Consider the following 27,550-nt stretch of genomic DNA (forward strand, 5'->3'; position numbering starts at 1 on the left):
ATTTCTGAGAAACTGTAATAAAGGAGTTGCTTAAAAAAAGATTTTTATATTGCTTGTAGATAATTCCAGCAGTGGAAAGTCAGACATGGACATGGCGTATGAAAGAGCCAGAGTGCACTTTGGCTCAGAGGACACTGCCAGCAGTCCTGTTGTGGGCAAGGTAGGTCTCCTCCTTTGGAGATTCCGGCATGTTTCTTGCATTGTACTTCCTTACATCATTATTTGAGTAATTTAAATGTTTTCTCCCTTACTTTGAAACACTGCCCTTGCAACTCTGTACAAGTTGTGGTATTTGGTCATCTTGTATTGGTGTGTTTTAACATACAGTTGTTTCAGTAGATTTTGGTGACTGTTTAGGCTTTTTAGTGCAGATCTTGAAACTCGGTGGAAATTCCCTTGGCAAGTAATGGGAAAGCACTGCTGCAACTTTTTGATTTTAGGTATTGCCTTCCTCTGACTCATGAAAAGGATTATTTGGAAAGGTGAATTTGTCAGACCATGCTTTATTTGTGAGAATTACTTTGCAGCAAGGAATTAAAAACTTGTATCAGCATGTGAACTTCCTGTAGGTTTTCAGTCATGATTTATAAATCTTTTTCTTTTTGTGGCCTGCTTTTTACGAATACTGACCTGCAATTTAAGAGCACAAAAATGCTCTTGAATTGTAAAACTGCAAACCAAAATCTGAAGAGAAACTGGCTCAGTGTGACCTTGACAGACATTTTATTTTTTTCCTCCATCTTCATATATAGTGTTGATCAAGTTCTACTTTTATCAAGCTGGCAGCTGCCCAGTTTCTGAAAAGTCTCTTGTTCTTCCCTTTTGCAAGCTGTGATGAGTAACATTGTTTGACTTGAGTGTCAAGCTTTGCAGAAAAATACAAGGATAATGGAGTTAGCAAGCTGTTGCTTTTTTGGAAACCTAGCTTTTTTTTGCAGGCCACCAGTTGTGGTGGATAAAGAACACAGATGATATGGCAAGTTTTTGCTGGGTAGGTGCCAATTATAACATTTAAACCAATACTTGTTGTGTATCTGTTCTTTGCAGTCGATATTGAAGAAGACTGTGACAGTGACAGAAACTCCTTCAGCAGTTTTCCATTATAGTGCTGTTCAAGATTCCTGTAATAGCAAACATATTGATGCTATTGTCGAAGCAGCAAAGAAAGACCTTTCAACCTTGATGAAACTTGATGTAAGTTATTGCAGGAAGAAATGGCTTTGTTTTTGCTTTTTATGTCATTCTGCCAGGCACTAAAAAGTAAATTGTCTCCCTAGTATACTGTAGACTAGCTGAATATGTTATTCTCTAGTCTGTTGAAGTTAGTAGCAGGACTGAAATAAATCTGAATTATTCTGCCATATGAAAAGACCATACTGAAATACACTGCGTGAATCTTTTCTCACTGTGTACAGATTTATCCATGTGAGAAGTAAACGTGTAATTTCTGCCGCCTTGTAATTTCATGCTCTCACATACTGTGTGAAGAAGTTATGTAAAGGCGTTCAGGTGATTGCTGAATCTATTAATCCTGTTGGCATAGCATCCGAGTGCCTCGTTTGGTTTTTGGAGCTGAATCTCTGTATTTGGCCAATGGCTATGAGTACATCTCACAGCTGAGTGACTGTTCCATGTCCATTCCAAGTTAAACACTTGGTGCCCTCACAGTCGTCATTATTGAGCTCAGCCCCTGCTTATCACCTTCATGTTGTAAAAAGAAATGAAAATGTTTGTTTTCATCATTCTTATGACTCTAGCTACATTTCATTACAGAGGTGTAGCTGTTCATGCAGATTTGGGACAATTTGGGAAAATTGTACTAAATTGTCTAAATCAGTCACAGATAGCCAAGTTTTATTACAGCATATATTTCAATAACTCAAGTCTGCTGATGCTGCCAGAGACCTGGGTGCAGCTGCTGCCGCTTCCGCCTTTGCTTTAAGAGCTCTCACCAAATGACATGTGCTAGAACTTAAAAAATTTTCCTTTTGGATCTTAACATTCCCTGCTGACTTCCAAATTATTCCCCTTGCAACTTCAAAATCTTGGTCATGATCTTACAGCTACCAGTAGTGAGGCTCGAGATACATGTTCTGCATTGTCACTGATTCGATGAAGGGGTGCAGTACTGTCTGTTAGTCTTCAGGAGTCTTAACTGTCTTGTTACATTAATTTTCGTTTTTTTCAGGCATTTATATCCTCATGAAAGGCTACAGATTATTTTAGAAGAAATTCTTGTTACAGATACTTTCTTCTGTTCTGTTCAGCGTTCTGTTCTTGATAGAACTGGCCTCAGACGCCACAAGTGACAAAAGTTTGTATCCAATATATAACCTATGTCTTCCTTTTTAGACCTATCGGATCATGAGCAGAAATTCCAAAATCACTGAAGCTACTGATTACAGTACTCTTTTTTTTTTTAAGTCTAGAATAAATTTCTTGGTAATTAACAAGTAAACAGATTAGCCTTTACTCTAATTGGAACAGTATCCTTAAAATGCAGCTTCTAATAAGCAGTGTTTTTAACATGAAGATCTAAATAATAATGAAATAAGGTAGGCTTTTCAAACTTTGATATTATAGCAACTCAGTTTTTCACAAGCAAATAAGAATCTGATGGAATGTAGCCAAATGCTAGAAATCTCATTTAAAGGTCAATGTTAATTTTTTTCTATGCAGGATACCAGAAGTTGATTGTTCTACAGGCAATGGAAGAAAAATCTTATTGTGTTTAAAATATTTGTGTTCAATACTGCTTACAGAAGGGAAGAAAATGAATTCTGTAAGCTCTTCTCTTAAAAAAATTAGCTCAGATCTTTTATTTTTTAGCTGACTCGAGGCATTTTAAGTTGTCATTTTTCAGAACAGCCAATCAGTGTGAGTGAAATCAAGATGTTTTGATGATGGTGGTGAGGGTTTTTTTGGATGTTTCGTGGTTGTTTTTTTTCATGAGGCTGTAAGAGAGAGAGAGAGGAGGGGATAATTTACTATAGGAGAAAGGCAGTATTATTTCAAATGACCTTTAGGTATCTGACTTCAGAATTAAGATTTTCTTTCTTTTGTTTTGTTTTAAATAACTTGAATTCCTTGGATCTCTGTCAGGAATGGTTTTCAATCTCATACAACTTTTACATGTTTTCAGCTTTATCTGCAGTTATGATATGAGAGTTAATGTTGCGGGGCATATCTTCTGCATGAGTTATAAGGGAATTGCCTTTGAGAAAAAAAATTATTTGTCCCAGTTAATTACTACTTTTTTTTATTGTTTATAAGTGGTTTGTGCTTTCACTACTGCATCATAAACCGCTGCTAATTTATTATCTATTATAGTAACACAAAAAAGGAAACTTGCTCTGAAATGGATATTGTTGTGTTAGCGACTTCTTTTTCTAAAATCTAGTGGCTGGAGGAGGCTGGAGGGGATCAGTGCAAAGTTATTTAGCTCAAATCCTGTAACTACGCAATGCTGAATTTGGGATTGCTGGTCTTGCCCATTCAAGAGAGAAGGTACTAGACAGGATAGATCTTGTCTGTGATCTTGTTTGTTAACGCCTTTATTGCTTAATCAGAGTAGTAATAGCACAGAAAAGTAGGATTTCAAGGACTGCTTGGAGGTCATTCAAGTCTCTTTCATGGCCAAGGCAGAATCAAATATTGCTAAGTCATTTCTGGCAGGTTTTTGACTAAGCTGTTCTTAAAGATCTCCAGTGATGAGGACTTCACAGCTTTGTGTGCAATCTATTCCAATACTTAAGTAGCCTTAGACATGAAGAAAATCTTTTCAGGCATTTTTGCTAGAGCTAACGCAGCCAGAAAAAGCTGTTGATAAGTAGAGCTCATTAAGAAACTCGTATCCCCTTACTATGAGATACTTTCATAGTTAAAACTTCGTCTTTAAGAATAGGTAATACAACCATAAATGTACAAATATAGAAAAAACATCATAGAAATTAGTTGAGTTGATATTGCTGAACTGAAATATTTTGACAGGTGCTTGTCAGGTTCTTTGGATTGGATATGTTCCCATGAAACAGACTGGTTTCAATAAAACTAATTTTTGATGAAAATATGTTCTTTTTATCAGCTGTAGGTGTAAAGAATAATTCTGATTGTTTCACTTCCTCTATTTTTTCAACCAAAAATGAAAAGAGAAAAACTTGGCATAAGAATTACAATGGTAAAATGTTTACATCTCTGCTATATTGTTTTCCTGCTGCAATAAGATTAATGACTGTGGGCAGATTCTGCTATGCTGCTTGTACTGAATTGTCTCTTACTGTGCATGCAGCTCTCTTGCTGTTAGTGATTCTACCTCTGTGGCGAAGTACTGGACTGTCGTGGTTTAACCCCAGCCAGCAACTAAGCACGAGGCAGCAGCTCACTCACTTCCCCCCCCCCACCCAGTGGGATGGGGGAGAGAATTGGGGAGAAAAAGTAAAACTCGTGGGTTGAGATAAGAACAGTTTGTTTAAAAGAACAGAAAGGAAGAAAAGAGTAATGATAATAACAATAAAATGACAATAATAATAAAAGAATTGGAATATACAAAACAAGTGATGTACAATGTAATTGCTCACCACTCTCTGAGTGATGCCCAGTTAGTTCCCAAGCAGTGATCCGTGCCCCAGGCCAAGTCCACCCAGTTTATATACTGGGCATGATGTCACATGGTATGGAATATCCCTTTGGCCGGTTTGGGTCAGCTGTCCTGGCTGTGTCCCCTCCCAACTTCTTGTGCCCCTCCAGCCTTCTTGCTGGCTGGGCATGAGAAGCTGAAGAATCCTTGACTTGGTATAAACACTACTTAGCAACAACTGAAAACATCAGTGTGTTATCAACATTCTTCTCATACTGAATCCAAAACATAACACTATACCAGCTACTAGAAAGAAAATTAACTCTATCTCAGCCAAAACCAGGACGTGGACACAGTAGTGTCTGGCTTTGCCTTGCAAGGGTTAAGCTGCAAGACAGCAGGACTGCACTGTCATTCTTTAGCATAATGCAAGAATCACGTAATTGAGCCTGGGTTTTTGCCTCTACCCATTTGGATCATGATAATAAAATGTTGAGCTTCTGAAGATTTGCTGGTTTGCGTGAAAGTTTTGCCGAAGCAAAGGTGGCCTGAAGCATTAGGGTTTGATGCTGACTGCACGTGGACATCAAGCTGTATGGGCAGTTCTTGGAAAGAAAATTCTCTCCATGCCTTTTGGTTGTCTGTGCTATGTACTCAGGATTATGGTGGTGACCGGCTTTGGAGCTGGAAAGGAATCTTTTGATCAGCTGACGCACTTAACCAGATCAGCTCCTTGCCGTTGCAAGGGTTTGGGGTTGAGTCCAAACTGAGGGCAGGCTTTTGGAAACACCCTCCCTCCCATGTGCTCATCAGTCGGGAGAGACATTCCCACTGTGCAATCCACGTGTGCATGCATGCAAGAATTCATTGCTTTGGGGAAGCTTTTGGTCTACAGTGTGTATGAAAATCTGCTATGCATGCACAGCACAGCTGAGCTGTGTGACCAGAGAAGGGCTGTAATAAAGCAAGTGTTAGATCATCTTGTCCAGTTCCTCTGTGATGTAGACAGTCTCCTCTAGTTTCACCTTCCTTTGAAAATAACTTGACATTTCATGATTTTCATGCCAGCTGATATAGGTCTCTTCATTATAGACCCTTAAAAGAGTCTGGGGGCAAAATTGACAAGTATAAAATACTTAAGAATCTAAATCTGATCAATTGAAATTAATTAAACCTTTTTTTTCTTCTGGAAGAAATCTCTGTTGGGTACAGAAATATAAAAATCATGCACCATATTTTAAAGAGATTCAAGTACTTATAACATCGTCTTTAGTAATTATTATTTTTATTTGGATGCTTCCTCACATTCCTGGATCTTTACATGTGCACAGATGAGTAAATTGTACACCCCACCCCTTTTGTCTCCAGGATCCTTCGTTGTTGAATGGCAAAGTGACACTGCATCAGGTTACTGCTGGGACTGTGCTGTCAAGGCAAGGAGATCAGGTGAGTGGGCATCATCTGAGAATAGAGAGAACATAAGTCTGGCTCAGTCTTTGCCCCCCACCATAAGGTATTTATACACATTGATGATAAATAAAAAATCCCCACCTGATCCCTCCCGAGTCTTCTCTTCTCAAGGTGAAATAATCCCAGCTCTGAGCCTTTCTACATCCATGGAGTAGCAGTGTAGCCAGAGCAGAAATCTGGTACCTGTCTGTTTTCAGCTCTCATGTACCTTCATGAGAAGGTATGGAGTATCATACCTCCATCCTTCCTGAGGAGGTACGGAGATGGGGTAGCCTTTTTTCATGCCCCGCGCTGCAGGCTTTCGGTGATGTCACTCAGTTGCGGTGAAGTATTTTCTTCTGCCCATACAATAGAAATCCAGTGTTACTTGTTTATAGCAAAGTATATTTAAGATATAACGAGATTCATTTATAATAATACTGTGTAAATAGACAAGCTTATGCAAAGCAGATGAGGGGCAGCTCCAATAACAGTGCTGCTGTATTCTGCTCTGCTGAACTGCGATGTCCCTCATCACGCTGCTGTGATTACCCCATTATCTCCATTTGCAATTCTGTTTTTATTTCTTGAGATCTTATAGATGCAGCCTTTATTTTTCATAACCATACAAAGAGAAACACATTTTTCAATATTGTGGCTGCTTAGTTTTAAATATTCATAGCCTGCTTTTAATAATTCACTGTTGTGTCTTATTTTATTGCCTAATTGTTCAAAAACTATAGGGAGGTTTCGGGAAGACAGATTGGTCATGATAGTACTGTCACTATGATAATTGCTTTTAAAATCTTTGGGGATCTTATTGAGCTCTTTCTCCATTTTCTCCAGGATGTTAATGTTTGCTTTGTGGTCTCGGGGATGCTTCACGTGTACCAACGGAAGATAGACTCGGAGGAGGACACTTGTCTGTTCATTACCCATCCAGGAGAACTCGTAGGTCAGCTCGCTGTCCTGACTGGGGAACCACTGATTTTTACCATCAAGGCCAATCGAGACTGCAGCTTCCTGTCTATTTCCAAGTCTCATTTCTATGAGTGAGTTCTGCCATGAAAACATATATTGATTTTTTTTTTTTTTTTTTTAAATTTTTAAATTTTTTATGGCCCTTTTGAACAAATGTGAGTGGTGGATGTATGTGTGGCGTAGTACTGCTACAATACATCCCGCAGCAAACCATATAGCTTATGTGAGGGTTTTGAGAACCCAGATGAGCTCTGACCAATCTAGCAGATGGCTTTATCTCCAGCAAGAGGTAATGCAGGGCATATGGTAATATTAAATGGTGATACCTCCTTTGTTCCAGGTTTATAGAGCACTTAACCCAATGGGGTGTGATTTATGACCCAAGACTCATACTTCGTAATCCAAATAAAAAAGTCTGGCCAGAGCCTGTGCTTTGCTGAGTTAAGTGTTTCTTTGCCAGGCCCTTTCTCTTAGATTCATTATTCCTTTTTGCTGGAGAACCACCCCAGTTCTGTTTCCAAATACAGCCCAGGCTGTTGGGTGTGTTATGAATGATTGGTCTTGGTGTAACTGTAGGTTTTCAATGCTCACTAATAGAATAGGTCAAACAATAATGTCCCTGTGCAAGACAGGTTCCTTCCTGGACATTGGAAGTAGTACATGACTTGTGACTTTAAAGCTTAAAGGGGGATATAGGTATTTCTTAATTAAAAGCCCAGTACGATGACTGTGGTCAGCTTCATTGTCCAGTATTAATGATTAATGCCCTTGATTTATTCCATGATCCTATTGTTAAGGCTTACCATTAGTTCACACACATAATTTGTGCCAAATACCTCTATTTCCTTTTCTAAACTCCTTTTTCAACTTCTGCGTGCATGTGCCATCAGTCCTGTGTTATGTGTAGGACTCTTTGATGTTGTGTTTTCTAGGCCACTATTATGTTGTATATTTCTGCCTACTTCTTACTTTCTAAGTAATTCGAATTGTTTGTATTCCTAATGAACTCTACCACAGAATCTTATTCTGTGATTTTTGTTTTTTCACCTCAGGCAAAAGGCTGTATGCTATAAAACTGAACACGCTGTTCTCAGCAGTGTACTTGGTTGATTAGCTGTGTTTTTCCAAGTCTGTGCGGTGGATGTCAACTCTTTGACCTAGTTTCTGATAGATGCTCCCCATGTGCCATTCCATGCGGTATCAGATCTATTTCTTCTAAGATCCTGCTTTTTCCTTCTTTCTTCTTCTACTGTTGTTTTCCTACTTGTTTCTGACTTTAAATTTCATTATGTCATCTCAGCCAACCAGGCAGATTCCACCTTTTTCTCCTCTTTTTTTGGTTTTGATACTCAGTCCTGGATTAACTCTCTCATTTGCTTGAGCTCATTTTCCTGAGCTTTCTCTCAAGAATCGAGTTGTCTCTTGTTTATTCCAACTTACCTTTTTGCTTCCATTAACCCCTTACCAGTCAGTGATCTCAAATCCATCAGTGGATCAGCTCTATATGGGTTTTGGGACCTTTCCAAATCTTTCTTTTTTTCCTTTAAAAAGTCTATTGCCATTTCTCTGCATTTCATGAGCTCTGTGATCTTCCAGCATTCCATCTTCACAATTTCTCCTGAAACCCAAGCTTTATATCAATTCTAACTCCTGCTCCCATATTTAAAAGTGTCATTGTAAAAAGTCTTTGAAAAGCATGAGGTTTCTTCAATTTTGTTCATTTTTGCTTTGAACTCTGAGAAAGAAAAACTTGTTGATAAAATTAGAAGTTTTATTTTCCACTTTTTGTGCCAAATTCGGTGCTCATAGTCCTACAATGTTAGGTTTTCTCCTTTGCTCAGAATCTCACAGGAATAATTTTTTTTTTTTTTTTTTTTTTTTTGTTAAATCTTAATTACTGACCAGAAGAAATTTGACAAGAACCTTCATTATTCTCCAAAATTCCTTTCTTCTTTTCTTGTCAAATATATTACTCTTTTTCTTTGAGCTGCCCTGGGACATTGTATGTGGGGTTTTTTTTCAATAATTAATGAGAGGGCGAAGCAGAAAGAACATGGTCAATAGTTGCCATTAGGCAAAGAGCACAGTAATGGAAGTAGCCCAGGGTTTAGAATTGCATGTTGGATGTTGGACAACAGATTAAATCCTTTTCACTGAAACTTTGGGGCAGGAGCCTTTTATGTGGTACTAACATGACTAAATAACTATCTGTAAATGTAGAGTTTTAAGTATAGGGGTGACACAAGCTAATTATATAGTATATACCTTAAATGCTTTGCTATTTTGCTGAACTGATGTACTAAGTGTGCGGTGCCTACGCTGCAACTGTTGGTGTCTCCTGACAAACAGTGTAATCAAGTTGTCACCAGACTCTCTTGAGGGAATATGTTCAGGTTCTGCAGTACTAGGGACTCTCACATTTTCTGCTTCGGTAAATTTCACAGTTTGGAGTCTTAATCATGGGCGCCTGCCAGAGAAGAAGGAATGCTTTGATTTTTATTTGGTATTGCCAGCCAAGCTGAATATCAAATTGCATCCACATCCACAAGAATATCTGCCTAAGTCCCAAGCTTTCACAGACACTAGTTTAGCCCTATCATCACTATATTTGGTGAGCTTTCTAATAAAGAATCCTCAGGATACCTTCAGAAACAGGTTTCTGTAGTACAGAGGTTTGGTTTTTAATTTTTCCAGTGCCAGGCATGTGCCAAGCAGAAGAGCAAAGATGAAAATGCCTAAGTGAGAGGAAGGAAACCTGGCTGATAATGGGGGGGGAGGAAATCTGCTTTCCTTTTCTTGTGCACAAGGGTGGGCTTTTACCTTCCATGCTAATACTCTTGTAGAAGCTGTATAGCACTCAGTGAAATAACAGAGTGCTCCAGATAGAAATAAAAGCAGCCTGTTAGTAGTTTACATTTTGAATGCATTAAGTATTAAGATACATATCTTGAGGGAGGAAGAGGAATAAATGGCTTTTATTGATTACAGCAGACCTCCTATGTGGGAGGAGACTCTGAGGGCTCAATAAGCAAGTAGAGTAAAAACAATTAGCTAAACCATTCAGGAGTTTTCAGGGGGTTTATTTAACTTTTAGATCAGCTGAGAAGGGGGACAGGGCTGGGTGTTTTGCATGTGTTGAGGGATTAGTGTTGTCTGTTTATTAGTTCTTATCCTGGGGTGCCTCTTCCAGCTCTTTGTCCTTTGCTCCAAGTTACGTTAGTGTGGTAGAGTTTCTCTAAGATAACATTTTGTTTTCATGTGCAATAATAGCTTATCAAAACCAAGGCAATCTATAGGTATCTTGGGTAGGAGATGGTGGGGGGCACAGAAACCTCAGGGCAAGAGAAGAGGGGCAGGAGAGGAAAGCTGTTCTGTTTTTTCATAATCCTGTTTTGATGGCTGGATTTTAAACCATGCTAAATGTAAGAGTTGGTGTTCAGTTTAATTTGCCTAGTAGCACATATGAGTGCAGGGATACGAGCGTGATGGGTTCAATATGGAATAGGAATATATGTCTACGAATCTCTTCCATTTCAATTTCAGGGATTTTGGCTGAAGAAATTACAAGCTTTGTTATTGTGAAAAGTAGTAATTGGAGGCATTGGGTAAGGAGAGTAGATAAACATGCAAGCTTCCTGCAGTGCCCTGTGTGCTGCACTTGACCTGTAGTCACTGTCAGCTCTGGGTCTCTTGCTGCAGCTATAGGGCTAATGAATGAGAGATCTGATGTTTTAGAAACTTTAGGGCAGTTTCTGTGCTACATCCAGGCAGTAAAGAGCTGCTGGTGAGTCTGCTTTTGCCATCACATTCCAAGATTATGGATTTCTACTGGGGCTTTCTCTGATTTCTGCCAGGCTACAGTGGTCCATGAGGAACTGTACTTCAGTTAGGGAACAAAGACTGACAATGCTCCTTCCATGCCTTTCTATCTTCCTCTCTATTTTTTAGGGTGCGAGGTTAGATACAAAGGTCACATGATTTGTGCTTAGTGAGAGTTCCCACATACACAGGGTCTCCTAAGTAGATTTTTCTTATGGCGGCCTGGTATCTTCATTGTAAAGGGAACATTGATGCAGAAAACATACCAAGTACTTATCATTTTCTTTTCTTTGTTTCTGTCCTTGTGTGGCTTTAATGTAGCTCCCTCATCTCTATCTGCGTGCACTTCACATACCAGGTCTGCATGCACTTACCTACTTCTTTATGAATTGTTCTGTCTCTTGTGAAATAACTATTTTTTAGTAGTCTGCCATCAATTGCTCTTGATGCTGCACAGGAACAGAAGAGATAAGATGTCCTAACAGGTACACCATCTAGAGATGTGCGTGATCAGTTCACTCCTGTGGAGTAGGCCTTCAGTAAGAATTTGAGTGCTTACTCAGTAAGTGACAGGATGCCGTGAATTTTAGTCTAAAAAGAATGAAAAATAAGACATTCATGAGCAGTTATCAGGTGTGTGAGAGCGATTTCACTCAGGCCTCGCAGTCAGTGTCTAGTTTGCAGTTATCCCTGGCTAGAACATCCTCAAAGCTTTTCAGTTTGAGAAAAGTATTGAATTACATGGTATCTTTATTACTAGAGACTTTTAAGCACCACTCAAAAGATTCAGTGTGAAGATCAGCTTTATTAGAAGATGTTTCACTTCTTTGTGGCCTTTGCAACAGGGAAAAGGAAACATTTGAAATACAGAGCAGGTTTCTTATTTTTAAGAGCATCAGACTTTACATATAATGGGGTTCTGACCTGATATAAAACCTAGGGGAAACTGTGAGCACGTGCACGTGTGAGAGGCTGAGAGGTGCAGAACGGCAGGAAGGGATAATCTTCTGGACAGTGTGAACATTTCCCTCAGTCATAAGAAACCTGGGTGAAGGGGAGGTTGGGAGGGTGGATCATAAACAAGAGCTAGCATGGCTCGCATCCATCCTGCTGCTCACTTAAAGAAGAGAATTGGGCCAGACAGCAGGACTAGCTAGCATCCTACTAGCATAGTCCTGCTGCTACTAGGACAGTGCTGACTTTGAGTGACATTTAATTTGGGCTAGGTTGGAAGGTTGGCCAGCCCCATACTTGGTCAAATTATCACTGATGTAGTGTGGTTGTGGCAATAGTGGAGTGTGTGAATCACTAACTTCTGAATTAATGTCTGCCCAGTTGCATTGGGATGTTGCGCCTGTGCATACCTATTCCTATTTTGGGGAAGTACTTCAATAACAGTTTTTTTTTTTTTTTCTAGGATAATGCGGGAGCAGCCAAGCGTAGTTCTTGGTGTGGCCCACACTGTTGTGAAGAGAATGTCCCCGTTTGTTAGGCAAATTGACTTTGCCCTGGATTGGATGGAGGTTGAGGCTGGACGAGCTGTTTACAGGTGAGATGTGGACAAAATTGTATGTTGTCTGTTGAATATTTTAAGTTTTCATAGTTGAGGAGCTGTGCTCCCTTGGTGATATATAGAAGAAGAAACTCATTGGACTAAATTTATCAACCATTCCATCAGGTTTATCTGTTTGCCTATTCTGAGATTGTTTTCTTTCTGTAGTACCTTTCAACATTGCTTCAGTCTCTTGTCTCCAGGTGTTACTACAATTTTTGCGTACTATTCCTCATACTTTGTGTTGTCTCAGCAAGCTTTTAAAGTGACATAATTGATTAAGACCTAGACAGTTGTATGTTCCCGTGGTAGTTTCTGCATTGTTAAGGGCACAAATGTCTATTGGTTAGAGTATTTCAGCCTTTCTGAAATAAACAACAAAACTCAAAGGTAATTCAGTTAGGTTTATTCAAGAGTAAATTGAAAATTGGCACTGCACTGTATGTTTAAGGGGCAAAAGTTATCCTTGGGAAAACTTAGTTTTATGGACTTTTGTACTAGGATGCATTTGAACCATTCTATGGTTGCTGCAGTGGTGGGAGAATAAAGGTCTAATTTGTATATGTTCTGTATAATTGTAATTTTAATTTTTATAACTATACCTGCAGCACCAATGCTAATGGAAGTTTTGGATTACTTTGTGCATCAAAGCAGTCATAGCTGTCAATGTCTTATTAAAATCTTTTGGAATTCCTTGCGTTAGTTTTAACTCCACTACCAGAAGTACGGCATTTCATCCATGTGCTAGGTTATGCTGGAAATCTGCATTCCAAACAGCACTCTTAATCATGCGAAGCAGATATGGGAAGAACTTCCGGATAGGCTAAGATGGGTGCACCAAAAGGAATCCAAATACTGAGCCATTTGGGGTTTTTTCTCCTTGATGTGCAGAATTTCTCTACGTATCCATATTGACCTTGCAACGACAACAAGCTCCTGCTGTAACCAGTAATGAACCTGTTGTCTCCCCTAGAGACCACTTGCATCCTGGTCATCTGCTTCCATACCTAACATTAACCAGTTGTGCAAAGCACGTACATTTAAACATTAAACATATTTCCAAGTTGCCTTTTAACAGATGCCTGTTTAGTTTCTTGTTTGCTTGTTATGTTTAACTGTCAGTTAAACATTTTCCAATGTCCTCTAAGCCAGGTAGGGAAAGATGATCAACTTACTAAAAGACTCTAGATGCATTTGCTGAGCAAAGATGCTTCACTAATCCTTATTATTGATTATTCTTTCTGCAGGCAGGGTGACAAGTCTGACTGCACATACATTGTGTTGAATGGTCGACTTCGCTCAGTTATACGGATGGATGATGGAAAAAAGCACCTGACTGGTGAATATGGCCGAGGAGACTTAATTGGAGTGGTAAGAGCAAGTTTCAAAAGTGAATTGTTTGGCTGAGAAACTGGTATTGACTCCACACTAAAAAACAAAATCTTGTTCTGATTGGTTGTTAATCTTAGTTAAGGGCTTTCACAAGTTGAAAAGATGGAAAATCCCTTCTACCTTGGAAACTTTATATAATAATACATGAATGGGATTATTAGATTTGGTTTGAAAAGGAAGGTAAACAAAAAAAAGACACAACCAAACCAAAAAGCCCTCCACAATGCTCTTTTGTGATACGGATTACTTGCTTTCACATTAAGAGGAGTTCAGCCTGTTAGTAGAATAGCTCAGGAAGAATTTCAGGAGTGTGTACTAAATGGTGATTTGAATAAATCTAGCAGTCCTAGAAAGATTCGGTTTGGCTGGGGCCTGCTGTGGAAGTGTGTAGTCCCACCTCCTCTAAGTTAGCAAAGCTAACTTCAAAGCTGCATCAGGTTGTTCAGGGAATGTGTAGTTATTAAAAGTTACTAAAGCAACTTTTGATTTCAAAATTGTAGTATTTATCCATGTTTAATTTCTCTGCTATTTTCATTTTTTGTTCCTCAGACCTAGTTAACAACTGAAATAGGAGTCCTACATCATAAATATGCATGGTTTGGTTTTTTGGTTTTTTTTGTTTTTGTTTTTTTTTTAATTTAAAATTAGAAGGTTTCCAAAGTGCTGAGATTGTTGTTCAGGCCCTCTTCTGCTTTCTGAGCTGAAAACTAAACATTTAATGTGTATCTGTTTGTAGCCAGAATTAGCATAGTTCTGAATAAAGAAAACATGATAGTTGGTATTAGTACTATGGGAAGAAATTCTTGTTTATAGAGATCAAGAGGAAGAGGAATGAGGAGTACAAGGCTGTTTCCCTCTAGAGAGCTGATTGAAGATTGTGCAGATTGCAAAAGGTGATGTTTTTGAAAGTGGCATGATCCAGCATTTGAGTGTTACCCACTGGCGTAAGAGGTTGTCCTCTGCTACCTTGCCTCTTTCCCTTGATCACTGGGTATGTCTACATATAGTCTACAATGAGACTCTTGTCTCTGTAGCTAGGGCAGGAATACAACATCAGCATGTGAGACCTAGTTGTCTCTGGCAAGTGGATCACAGACCGTTATCTGTATTGTAAAGTGTTCGTGGCAGAGGTCTTGTGTGCACTGAGAGACTGGGAACTGACCTAACATCTGAGTTTTTTTTTCTTGAGAGAGGTAAAAAGTTTTCTTGTAAGGAGCGTGAAGTTTGTGGACATTTTTGGTGTGTGTTCACAACTCATTTTCACTTGCCTAGTAACTTTGAAATAAATTGTATATCATTCGGAAGCGAGTGCAATAGCGTACAAGAGGCAATTCTGGTGATACTCCCAGCAGAAGACAAAGGTTGTCTGGACTGGTGACTGCATTGTATTCTTTGAGTTATATGTGGACAGTATTTAACGATATCTTCCCAAGATCAGTGCTACTTCTGGCTGAGGAGTTTTGTTGGCTTGGGACTGTATTTGGAGAAGCAGGTCTATTCTTGAGTGTGCTAGGCACACTCAAAAATTTTATTTCTTTGTTTTTTTCTTTTTTGGGCTACCTCATTAAATGTAAAATGACATGGTTTGACAGGAATGAAAGGTGAGATCTTTGTGACTAATCATGCTGGTACAAGGCCTTTTAGTGTGTGAATAAGGGTTTGTCAGTTTTGACTCATACAAACATTTTCCAGCTCGTTTCCCTGCTTTCTTTCACCAGGGGTAATCTGGAGCTCCACTGTGAAGATTCTGGAGTTTTGCAGAGCTCCCAGGTTAAAACAACAGAGCTGCTGTTCTACTTTTTGAAAGCAGTTTTGAGTGACGCAGAGCATACGGTCTAAACTCTATCTCCCTGCTCCCTGTACGAGCAGTAGTGCCGACTTTGGCATAACATTTCATGCTGGCTCAACTGTTTATCTGGTGAGGAGGGAGGGAGGTTGATTTGGTGGATGGACTGGGACATGTTTGCTATAACAGTGCCATGTTGGCTGGTGAGTCCGTAGGCCTGGATACAGAAATACCTATATAGTGTATGTTTAAACCATAAGTCACTTTTCTGGATCCATGTTATGACATGAATCATTCTGAAGACCTTTGTGACTCCATGGATGTCATCTACTCCTTCCTACCCACAGCTTCCAGGCCCACTGACTCATGCTGCCATTTGTTGAACGAATCTCGATGCTCTGGCTGTCTTTTGAAAACATGGGGGAGGATTTGTAAAGATTGCCAAGATTAATGTAGCCGTTCTTTGCAGAGGGCATTAGTAAAATGACGTTTTTCCTTTTAAAAAGATTTGTTTATCCCCTTCTGCAGGATCTGTTATAAACCTTTAAAAGCCTGCTGTAGCGTTGGGTTTTTTCCCTGAAAGTAAAGTAATTGGAGGGTTCTAGGTGCTTGCAGGGAATGAAATTAGCAGTTGATATTGGTAATTGGTATTTTGGTCAACTGGTGGCATGTTCCTCCCTGAAACCCCTCCAAGACCCCTCCATGTCATTTGGAACTGTGGGCACTAACAAAATACAAGAGTCTTGTAGTTGATGTATTTTTGTTTATTGCCTTTGTTTCAGAATTTTAAAAGTGCTGTGTGTCATATGCATAAGAGATGAGTATCTGCCATTTCTGCTTTCAAAAGAAAAGCACTGAAAAATGAAGGATTTCAGAAAGATGTTAATTTTCAAGCATGTGCGTCCACTCTCAAGGCTAAACTTGTGGCTCACACTGTTTTGTTCCTTATACTGACTCAATGGCATCTGTTTCTGAGGTCTGTCAATTCAGGGGGAGAAGAACAGATTAGAAACTAAAGTCTCCCTGTGTAGTTACTTGAGGAGCTAATGAGGATAGTTATGTCAGGGGAAAATGATACCTACTCCCTGGGAGCCTTTTTGGAGGGATGCTGCCAGCTGCTTGCTGCTGCTGACCCTATCAATGGGCAATTCCAGTTGCTGTATCTGGTCAAATCAAGACAAAACTTGATTGAAGACCTTCCAGGTAGTTCTTAAAAGACAGTCATGAATCTGGGAGATAATTCCCTTGCATCTGAAATACAGTTGACCACTTAAAAGACAGTTGACAGAAGTCCTGTTGTCTAGAGACTATGATTTGACCCATTTTGAGGGGAATCTTACAATTTGTTGGTGCCATTGCTACAGATGTAGTTGTGGAAAAATGTTGAAATGTTAATTTTATTAAACTGTTATGTGAGATAAATGGTAACTCTTCTATCGTCATTTCTACCATGCCCAGGTGACCCCAGGGGAAATCAGAAAAGCCCACTGTGTGTTGATAGAGTGAAAGGGGCTTCTCTTCACTAAGTTATTTGTTAAAAATGCTTATATTAGTCTCTCTTTTCTTGATGCTGCTGTTTTAGTTCTGATCTTGGTTAACTGCTGCAAATTGTAGTTTTTACTCATCTTGCTCTCATTAACACATTGTTGTCTGAGAGGATTCCTTTTCATTTGTTTATGACTGATATCAGGTAAACTGGCCCAGGCTTTGACATTTAGTATTGTCTCTAGCACTGCTGATGAGACTGGGGCAGTTATTCAGTATTTCTTTACAACCTGTAAAAAATAGGCGGTCCCAGATGGGTTACAGGATCACAACTCCAAGCGTCTGTTGAGATGGGTGTTCTTTGCTTTTTGCATTGTTGAAAAGATACTAGTGGGTGAGGAGAAGGGAAAAAACCCAACAGAATTATCTTGCAGAATAATCTCCTGCTGAATGAAAGTTATTTGTATACTGCCTGCTGTCTTCAAATATCTGGATGTGATAGAACCTTCTATGCAATTACCTTTTTATGCAAGTCAACACTGTCTTAACTGGGTTCCTGAGGAATGGCTGCAGTGTTGGTAAGATGACTAATTGCCAGGTAGTTCTTAGGGGCCTCAGTGACAGCTGTTGAACTTACAATATTTTTAAAAGCTGGGCTCTTATGTAGTTTATAGCTAGACCTATTGGTAGCCACCTGCCTCATAAAACTGTTGTCTGCAGTGTCTTACCAGCAAACCAGTTGGCTTTCAAAAATGCCCTACTGAGTGGGAAAGTTGCAGTAATGTTTTGGTTAATTCAAGATCCTTTCTGCTTCTTTTTAACCGGAATGCCCCTTCTTATTAGTAGGATTATACCCAGTTGTTTTGGGGTAGCAAAATAGCAAAACAAGTGCAGAAAGCCATTTGTGCACTAATGCTTTCTTTTAATGCAGGCCAGCACGAGTGATAAATTGCAGAAAAAGAAACCTTATCTGCCAGTGCTGCGGCATACCAGTTCTGCTGTGGAAGAAATCACGCTTTACATTCTAGAAATAATGGCTCTCTTAAGTGTTTTTAGATGTTAAGCTGTTCATCTCATTAATACAGTTAAATGTGCATGGCTTTTTTTCTGTCTATAAAGTTGAAAACCAAGAAGAATCTGTAAATGGCTTATAATTTGCTGAGGGATTTGGAGCATTGTCCTTTTGAAATGTAACACTGTTAGAAATCTTTAATAGCTGAGCAATCCTCAAAGGAAACACACCAGTATCAGTATTACAATTGTGAGGCTTTTGTTTTTTATCAGTATTAATGTTATTATATACCACCATCTTTTGACACTACCCCAGCCAGCTGGATAGCATTGTACCCTTGACAACCATGCTAAAACTGGGCAAGTTCTACTCTGTTAAGGCTGGTTTACTTTGTCATTTTTAAGTGTGTGGATGTTTTTTGCTGATTAGTTGCATGTAATTTTTTCTGACTGTGAATTCTTCTGTTTCTAAAGCTTTAAGTCACTAAAAAAACCAGATTTCGGGTTAATTCAGGTTAGTGGTGCCTCAGGCACTCTCTGTGCACAGCCCATAACTGGGGAAACTGGAGGCGGATGAGGTCCAAGAACTGAGCTGGAAGACGTGGTTCTGAAAGGGAGGTGTTCTCTTTCCAACTCTTCCACCGTCTGTCTTGGTAATACATTGCTAAAAATTATTATTTGCCTAGCAGGATCTTAGGTGTGAAATTGTATTTAAAAAGCCCCAAAACAAAAACCCAAAACCAACCGACACCTCCTCCCTCCCTCCCTCCAAATGAACAAACAAAACCCAAACCAAAATGCAAACCACACAACAGCAAGCCCCCCAGTATTTACCAGCAGTGAAGTGAGAGGAAGCTCTTAGAAATGAGTTCACATTTGCACAGCTGAATTAGTGTCAGACTGAAATTAGAAGCTCGATGTCCTGATTTCCAAACCCATCTTGAGGGTGGTTTTGGCTGAATTCAAGTCACTGATCTGAGCCATCTGAACTTCAGTTTCCTACGAGCATCTTCACTTAGAGTGTGTGCTGCTGAGTACTGTCTATTTTTCTGACTCTTCTCTACAAGAATTCATTCTTTTATCCACAACAAAATTCATTTTTTATCTTTATTTCCCTCAAGTTCTAACAGCTGATGAAGGTAAGAGACCATTCATAACCGAAAATTATTGTGGTACAGTTTAGTGGTATCATCACTGCCTGGGAAAACCACAGGCACGTTTTTGACAGGATCTGGTGTTAAATTATCTGGCATTAATGTTATGTGGGTAAATCATTTGGCTTTGTAGCTGCCACAGATAAAACTGCAGAAAGCTTTATCTTCTTAGCCAAATTCTTTTTAGACTATTAGGATCTTTGATGACAGATTGTGATAAAAGTTGTGACCTGCTGGGTTTCAGATAGGTGATTTAATACATCAAACTGTCATTCCTTAAGCCATTTTGTGTCTTCCTCCTGCTTCCAGCTGAACTCCCTTGTGATAACATCATTGTTAGTGTCCAGCTATCAGCTAACTCTTGATACAACTTCTGATCCACCTTCAGGACAGTCTTGCACTTCCCTTGCCTTCTGCTCCTTTCTCCCTTCCATTTTGAGAAATGCTGCATCAAACTAGGCTGGCTTGTGAATGGCAAGACTTAATACTGCATCCCCTTTAACCTTTGCAAAGTGCACAAATAAGTTGTTAGCAAAAGACATTTTTTTTCTTGATTAGAACTTTTCTTTTTGGCAAGCACCATTGAGTAAGAGAGAGAGAGGCGTGATTGTCTTCATCATGAAAACACTTGGAGGGCAGCAAGTACTGGGAAGCAGAGTCTAGTAGAGGTGACAAAGTATTTATGCGGGAAGAGTCAGCAGTAAAGGACAGGGAAAGAATATTGCTAAAGTTCCAGCCAGGTTTGGTATTCCTGTTGTGTGAAGCTAAGTCAAAGGCAATCAGATCTCTCCTTTGTTGGAAAGTGTTTGAGCAGGTCATCGCCAATTGGACACTCACAAATCTATGGGACCAGATGCAATCCATCCAAGAGTACTGAGGGAACTGGCGGAGGTGCTTGCCAAGCCACTCTCCATTATCTATCAGCAATCCTGGTCAATGGGGAAGGTCCCGGATGACTGGAGGCTTGCCAGTGTGACGCCTGTTTACAAGAAGGGTCGGAAGGAGGATCTGGGGAACTACAGGCCTGTCAGCTTGACCTTGGTACCGGGGAAGATCATAGAACAGTTTGTCTTGAGAGCACTCACATGGCAAGTCCAGGACAAACAGGGGATCAGGCCAGTCAGCATGGGTTTATGAAAGGCAGGTCCTGCTTGACCAACCTGATCTCCTTCTATGACCGGGTGACCCACCTAGTGGATGAGGGAAAGGCTGTGGATGTTGTCTACCTCCACTTCAGCAAGGCCTTTGACACCGTCTCTCATGGCACACTCCTTGAGAAGCTGGCGTCTCATGGCTTGGACAAGTGTACTCTTTGATGGGTGAAAAACTGGCTGGATGGACGAGCCCAGAGGGTTGTGGTGAATGGGGTGAAATCCAGTTGGTGGCAGGTCACAAGTGGTGTTCCCCAGGGCTCGGTGTTGGGCCCCGTTCTGTTTAATATCTTTATCAATGATCTGGATGAGGGGATCGAGTGCACCCTCAGCAAGTTTGCAGATGACACCAAGTTGGGAGGGAGGGTAAGAAGGCTCTGCAGAGGGATCTGGACAGGCTGGATCGATGGGCTGAGGCCAATTGTATGAGGTTCAACAAGGCCAAGTGCCGGGTCCTGCACTTGGGTCACAACAACCCCGTGCAGAGCTGCAGGCTTGGGGAAGAGTGGCTGGAAAGCTGCCCGGCAGAGAAAGACCTGGGGGTGCTGGTTGACAGCCGGCTGAAGATGAGCCGGCAGGGTGCCCAGGAGGCCAAGAAGGCCAACGGCAACCTGGCCTGTATCAGAAATAGTGTGGCCAGCAGGAGCAGGGAGGTGATTGTTCCCCTGTACTCGGCACTGGTGAGGCCGCACCTCGAGTGCTGTGTTCAGTTTTGGGCCCCTCACTACGGGAAAGACGTGGAGGTGCTGGAGCGTGTCCAGAGAAGGGCAGCCGAGTTGGTGAGGGGCCTGGAGCACAAGTCTTATGAGGAGCGGCTGAGGGAGCTGGGGCTGTTTAGTCTGGAGAAGAGGAGGCTGAGGGGAGACCTTATCGCTCTCTACAACCACCTGAAGGGGGGTTGCAGTGAGGTGGGTGCTGGTCCCTTCTGTCAGGTGGCTGGAGATAGGACGAGACGAAATGGCCTCAAGTTGCGGCAAGGGAGATTTAGGTTGGATATGAGGAAAAATTTCTTTTCTGAGAGGGTTGTCAGACATTGGAATAGGCTGCCCAGGGAAGTGGCTGAGTTGCCATCCCTGGAGGTATTCAAAAAGCAGGTAGACGGGGTACTCCAGAACATGGTTTAGTGGGCATGGATGGTGGTTGGACTCTATGATCTTAAAGGTCTTTTCCAACCTAAATAATTCTATGATTCTATGCTCTGTTATCTCTCCTTCCATTGTTGAAATTCAGGTAAGGGGAGCATGCTGCATGCCTGTAAGTGGCATTGCACTTGCAGATACTCTTCAGACAACCTGGATAAATTTGATGGATTTGTTGTGGTTTGTGTGTGTGTTGTTCAGATAGCTTTTTGGTATGGTTTTTGGTGTTGTTTTGACTGTAATGTTGGATTAGGGGAGCAAAACGTGCATGCAACTTCTCATCTTTTTTATAGCCACATGTATATAAGGAGTGAAACTTAAATACACCAGGTAGGACTGTTATCAGTTCCCTTCCCCAGCTATAATCTTTCCCTTTTCTGTCTCTTAATGATGTTCACTGATGCAACAGGACTGTCATTGCACTGCTACAAAACGCAGGCTCAGTCCTTTTGGGAGAACCTGTAGCATGACTCCCACTGCCTTAATTACAAAAGGTAGCAAGCTCAGTCTTGTTTAATTTTTACATATATTTTATATCTATACTTACACATACACAAATATAGATATACAAAGTAAGACTCGCATGTATGAGTGTGTGTATATGTATGTAAGTCTTTTATGTTTTTATATATGTATATACATATATATATTAAAAAAAAGAGGGGGAGGTTTGGATTCTTTCTGCACAGCTGAAGTGCTGGATGTCCTCAGTCACGGGGTTAACTTGGCACATGAAAGATTGCAGAAGGTGGTTGTTAGAACAACTTTCAAGAGTACATGATGTACTGCATTCATCCACTGGCACTGCTCCCACGAATAGCATCGATTTGCAGCTTGTCTGGTTGCTCTTCCCACTCATTCATTGCTTCCAGCAGTGTCTCCTCCTTTGTCCTTTTCTGATACAAACAAGTTAATGTTTCAGATACTTCCGAACTGATAGCTGGAGGAAACACCTTTGAGAATTAGCATCCTTTGCTGCCTCAGGTGCAAATGAGCTGAAGAAGGGTCTGAGGGCAGCTTGTTTAAACGAGGAAAAAAAAAATTGTTCTGTGTAGTGTTTGGTAGCCCTTCATGTAACATTGATTATGTTACATCGCTGTCTTCAGTTGGCAGCAGCATCATCTCCTGTCCTTGTCTAGCAAAAACACTGCTGTGAAAATCCACACGTGTGTGTCTGTTTTGTGCCTGTGCTGTTCCAGTGCTTGTGTTGGCCACTGAGATATGGGTGTGCCACCTGGTACTTGTGCATCTGACTTGTTGCCTGTCCCTTTTCTTGAGCCTCCTAAACTATCAGCAGATGTCAGTGTTGATATTTCTTCTTCTTATGCCACCACGGGTGCCTCTACACTTCCTTGCGTAGTGTATTTCATCCCTGTCCCTTGTGTTTCCCACTGTCTTGTGATGGTCCTTGCCCAGTGCCTTTGGGTGAGCAGTTGGTTTTGCGTAGCACTTGGCGTGGTTCGGGATGGACGTTGTGTAAGGAGAGAGCGAGGAGGCAGTTTTGGCAGATGAACCTCTGAGACATTTGTCTTTTCAGTGGGGAGCTGGGGTGTCTGTGCAGGGTGTGTGCACTGGCAGTGGCACCATAGTTGTGCTGGGAAGCGTCTGTCTGAAATGCTGCACCCTGCACAGGGTAGTCCATGCCCCCCTCCCTTGATGATACTGGTAGAAGCTACGCTTGTGTTGGAGAGAAGAAAATGCCTTTTTACTATTTTTGTTTTAGAGTTCTCACTTTGTTTTGTTAGGCGTGATGCTACTTTCATTGAAGCACGACTGGATGTGTCCTGACTGATCTCCCTGGCATGCTCTTTTGTTAAGAGGGCGCATGTCTGCGGGCTGCTGGGTCTTGCCAAAGCATCTTGTGTCAGCATGAAAACTTGAAGCCTACAAATATGAGGTTAATTGACAGGTGGCGATTGTGGCTTCACGAATGAAGATTTGAAAGATGAAGAGTTTAAGTTACATAATTTAATAATCCTTGGGGTCCTAACCTGCTTCCCAGGGTCTTGTAAGTGATGCTTTTATTTCTGTGGCTGCTGCTCCCTCTTACTGCATCGTGTCCAGGGGGTGGCAGTGCAAGGGCTGAAATGCAGGGTACCCTTCATGCGGAAACATTACTGCTTTTTGTGAGCTGGTAGCAAGGAAAAGATTGATATGAGAGAAGGAAATATGATGTATGAGAGAATAAAAGATTCTCGGGTGGAATACTAGCCATAATGAAGAGAAACTGAAAGCAGTATGTTACAAAATGGATGGGAAGGGAACGCACAGGAAGAGCCACAAGAGTGTATAAATGTGCTACTGGTTGAAGTTCGGCGAGAATGGACCTGTGACTATAAACATGGTCCTGTTGACTTCCATTGCTCATTTGGACTGGACCTGTCTACTCTTGCACTAGGCATACTTGAAAACTCACTTGAAAAGAAATAATCTACACGAGAAACTATTTTCAAATTATTTGCATTTTACTATTTGCTGACTATTAGAAAAGTCACCCAGTAATTTGTCAAAGTGAGGCTAAATTTGTACAGAGCAGCAACATTTTGTTGCCAGCAGATAGACTAACATAAACCAGCCCCAGTTCTGGTCAAGTCCTCCATGAAGTCTCAGAGATGCTCTAAGCATGAGAATAGGTGTGCTTATTGCACTGGGGCTATGCACACACTTAAAATTAAGTAAATATTCAAAGTGCTTTGTTGGATGTAGCTCAAAAAGGAATTTGGAGTAATTGGACCAACTTGCAGATGACAACACTTGCTAGTTTTTACTTTCCAACTGTGTAATTTGGAAAGCTGTAAGAAGAACTGTCAGGGATGACTTGAAAATGAAGTCAAAAGAGGTCACGAGAATATAAATTGCTTTTTCCCCTCCTTTTAAAAGATTTACAATACCGCTTTTTCTTTGTAAAGAACTTGGAAGCCAGGGTTGTGAATCATGTGCATTGTATGTGGTGGATGCATCATACATGTTTTTGTCACTATTTTAATACTGAACTAAGAGAAGATACCAGAAACCTAGCTGTCAGAATTAACTGAAACAGTAAAAAGAGCAAAGTACTATTTACAGTTGGGTTTAGGGTTTTGTTGTTTGTTTGTTTGTTTGTTTGTTTGTTTTCTTTTTGTTAGTGTTAGGAACAATAGAACTGCAACAGTGCAGGAGGGATCATCTATGGTAATATTCATGATCAATTACAAGAACCACAGAGTATATAACAGTCTAAATTGATATGTGCTCCTTGATGCAAATTCTTACAGCATTTGAGGCATTGCTTCATGCAGCTCTTAGAGGAAATGGAAGTAAAGGCAATAATGGATGGACAGATTCTTGAGGGTGTGATGGAGGTAGGGAGGAGATGTTGATGCTTGCTGTAAACGAGGAGCCAAAGGGTAGACCTTGGAGATAGGTGAGGAATGAATGGAACATTTAGCATTTTTGCAAGGCTGCTAAAATAAGGCATAGCAGTTGGATTTCAAAGAGCGATGGATTTCAAAGTGGAAATATCACTATAATGTACGTTTGCTGAGCTTACAACATGAAGGAAAAGTGAACAACACTAGATAACAAGATGGCAAAGAGAAGAATAGTCAGTCCAGATAGAGCGGGAGAGGTGATGGGCTCAAGCATTCAGTGAACTCTAGGAAAACTGGAGGGTGGCTTGAGAGAGAGAGGAAGAGCAAGGATGGCATATGGGTGAATTAAAAATGGAAAAAGGCCAGAAATGGGCAGTGAGGCAGAACTTGTTTAGGGGCTTGTTACTAAGGAGAAGGAATGGATGTTATGGGAGAAGAACCAGAGATGTACTATTGCCTCAAGCAGAATATATCGTATTGACTTGAATTTGAAAAGAAGTGGGAAAGAGTCCACTGATTCTTTCTTGCACTGGGGCAAAAGTTGTAGCTGTGTTCATGGTGGGTAAATGATGATAATTGTAGTCTGGGAAGGAACTCAAAAGAGAGCCTTGGATGATTATATATACAAATATATGCTGCCTCCCAGTCAGGTTGAATAAGGTTTGGAAAATAATACTACTACTATTATTATGTTATTATGGAGGTGTCTTTGTGGTGTTTGCTGCAGCCGTGGTGGGTGATCAAAATGTTAAATGTCTTTTTTATGACCAAGGGAATAATCTTATGGGGTTGATCTTCTGATCGCAGGTGGATTTTACTCATATTAAAGTTCAAGTTAGATCTCTAAGTCTTGTAGTATTTAAAAACCTGGAAAAATAAGAAAACTTGTTCAAAAGGTTCACTGGCCAGAAGAGCCCAAGGATTTGAAGGTGGCTTAAGACTGAAATGATTTTAAGTACTCATGTTGCATGAAACTTCTTTTTTTCTAAGCAAAAAGAAAAAACTCTGAGTAGATGATATCTCAAACGGTTTATTAAGAATAAATACAAAGAAGAAAAGTATCATTTACAGGGGAGAACTCAACTCGATGTTAGACTATGTGTTTGATGTCCAAAAAAAGGTGAGAACAGCCAAATACCTGTTTGATTTCGCAGATTCCCACGTGCAGAAAATCTAAAACTGGTGCAAAGAAGGCTTTATAAGCACAGGGTGTAAAGAGGGGAGAGGTGAGAATGTAGCGAAGGTTGAGAATAATTCTGCAGATGGTCCAAATGTTGAACAAGAGCCCTCTCACTTCCAGTGAAGAGGAAGTATTTTATTAATAGTTTGGAATAACTAATAAAAATGGAGATTGGGAACTGAGATGGTAATATCCAAGTGGAAAGCAAAATTTCAGTTTCTTGGTATACAGTGTCTGGGACCCAGATATTTTCCATGCTAGAATACCAGGGTGTATTTGCATGAAAATATCGAAGCTAATAGCAAGACTTTCATAGCACCTGCATGTAAGAGTAGTACAAGATCCAATTTCTGTAATCTGTTGGGAATTACATTCAACAGATTCCCTGCAATTGCTTGGTCTGTAATGCTGGTGGTGTTGCAAATGCCACTTGCTCCAGAGATTTGAATGGCTCCTTGTGGAGGAGGTTTGAAAAAGGTCTTCATCTCCTCTCTGATCTGCCTGGGGAACAATTAGAAAAGACAAAGTCGCAGTTGGGGGAGAAAAAAAAAAATCCCTGAGGCTTTGTTTTAAAGTTAAAATTTAATTCCCTTTTTTACAAATCCCATCTTTTCTGAAAGACTTGTGAGCCCTTTGGAGCACAGTTAATTTTATGCACTCATATATCACAAAAAGAGTAGAAAAGGATGTTAGACACTTTGAGGGTTTTTCTTCTTTATAGAAATTAAACTCAATTGGGTGATGACTGGCTGAGAGGAAAGGTTTTATTTTAACAATTGAAACTCTTAACCTGCTTTCAGGATAAGGAAGCTAAATTATGGAGCCAAAAACTGTGATAAAAAGCTGGTAATAAGGGAGAGAGATAAACAGAAGATGATACAACCATTTGGGGAACCTCAAAGGGACTTGCTTCTCCATAAATGTGTGTACAAAGATGGCATGACCTTTTTTCCCCTTCTATATGATTAGTTTAAAATGTGATTACATAACAAAACATCCCTGGCATCTGAATAAAAAACAAAGGCTAGGTCTTGCAAAATGTAGTGACTTTAAATTTACTTGTGCAGTTTTTCATGCATAGCAGTTGGTGTTGATTAAACTCTTCAGCACTAGCTAGAGTTAATATTAGCAGGCTGATCTCAGCTTTCTGGACTAACTGCAAGTTTTTGAGATCTAGATGTTCTGGCTGTCTGAATTGTCCATTTTGTGCACATGTTGTCTTCCAGGAATGCACTCGTGTTGAAAGTGGGGTCATGGAGTTGCGTGTTTTAAATTAATTTTCTTCTACTGTGGGCAGAAGTACATGCCTTGCAGAGCTTAGCCAATGTACAGGGCATTATACACATTGCATTAACTTTTTGTGTGTCTGATCCCCTAGTTCTGTAATGAAAGCATTGCTTGTGTTGGAATTTGCTGTAAACATAGGCTTTGGAACAAATTCTGAAAAAAAAAAAACCAAATCAAACAAACAGAAAGACCCATCAAGCCCCCCAACCCAAACCAAACAATTATAAGCTGATAGATT

At 40.3% G+C, this 27,550-nt stretch overlaps 1 protein-coding gene across 8 annotated transcripts in view; it reads left to right on the plus strand.

Moving 5' to 3' along the window:
- PNPLA7 (patatin like phospholipase domain containing 7) overlaps window positions 1-27,550 on the plus strand; it is a 132,041-nt gene that overhangs the window by 24,580 nt on the left and 79,911 nt on the right. For all 8 annotated transcript variants that reach the window (XM_029999837.2, XM_029999839.2, XM_029999835.2 and 5 more), the window contains 6 exons: window positions 60-160; window positions 1,048-1,194; window positions 5,945-6,022; window positions 6,872-7,077; window positions 12,243-12,374; window positions 13,625-13,748. In XM_029999837.2, the coding sequence (XP_029855697.1) occupies window positions 60-160; window positions 1,048-1,194; window positions 5,945-6,022; window positions 6,872-7,077; window positions 12,243-12,374; window positions 13,625-13,748 (788 nt within the window). The remainder of the gene's footprint in view (window positions 1-59; window positions 161-1,047; window positions 1,195-5,944; window positions 6,023-6,871; window positions 7,078-12,242; window positions 12,375-13,624; window positions 13,749-27,550) is intronic.

This window comes from Aquila chrysaetos, chromosome 24 (assembly GCF_900496995.4).
Source record: "Aquila chrysaetos chrysaetos chromosome 24, bAquChr1.4, whole genome shotgun sequence".
Classification (NCBI taxonomy): Eukaryota; Metazoa; Chordata; class Aves; order Accipitriformes; family Accipitridae; genus Aquila; species Aquila chrysaetos.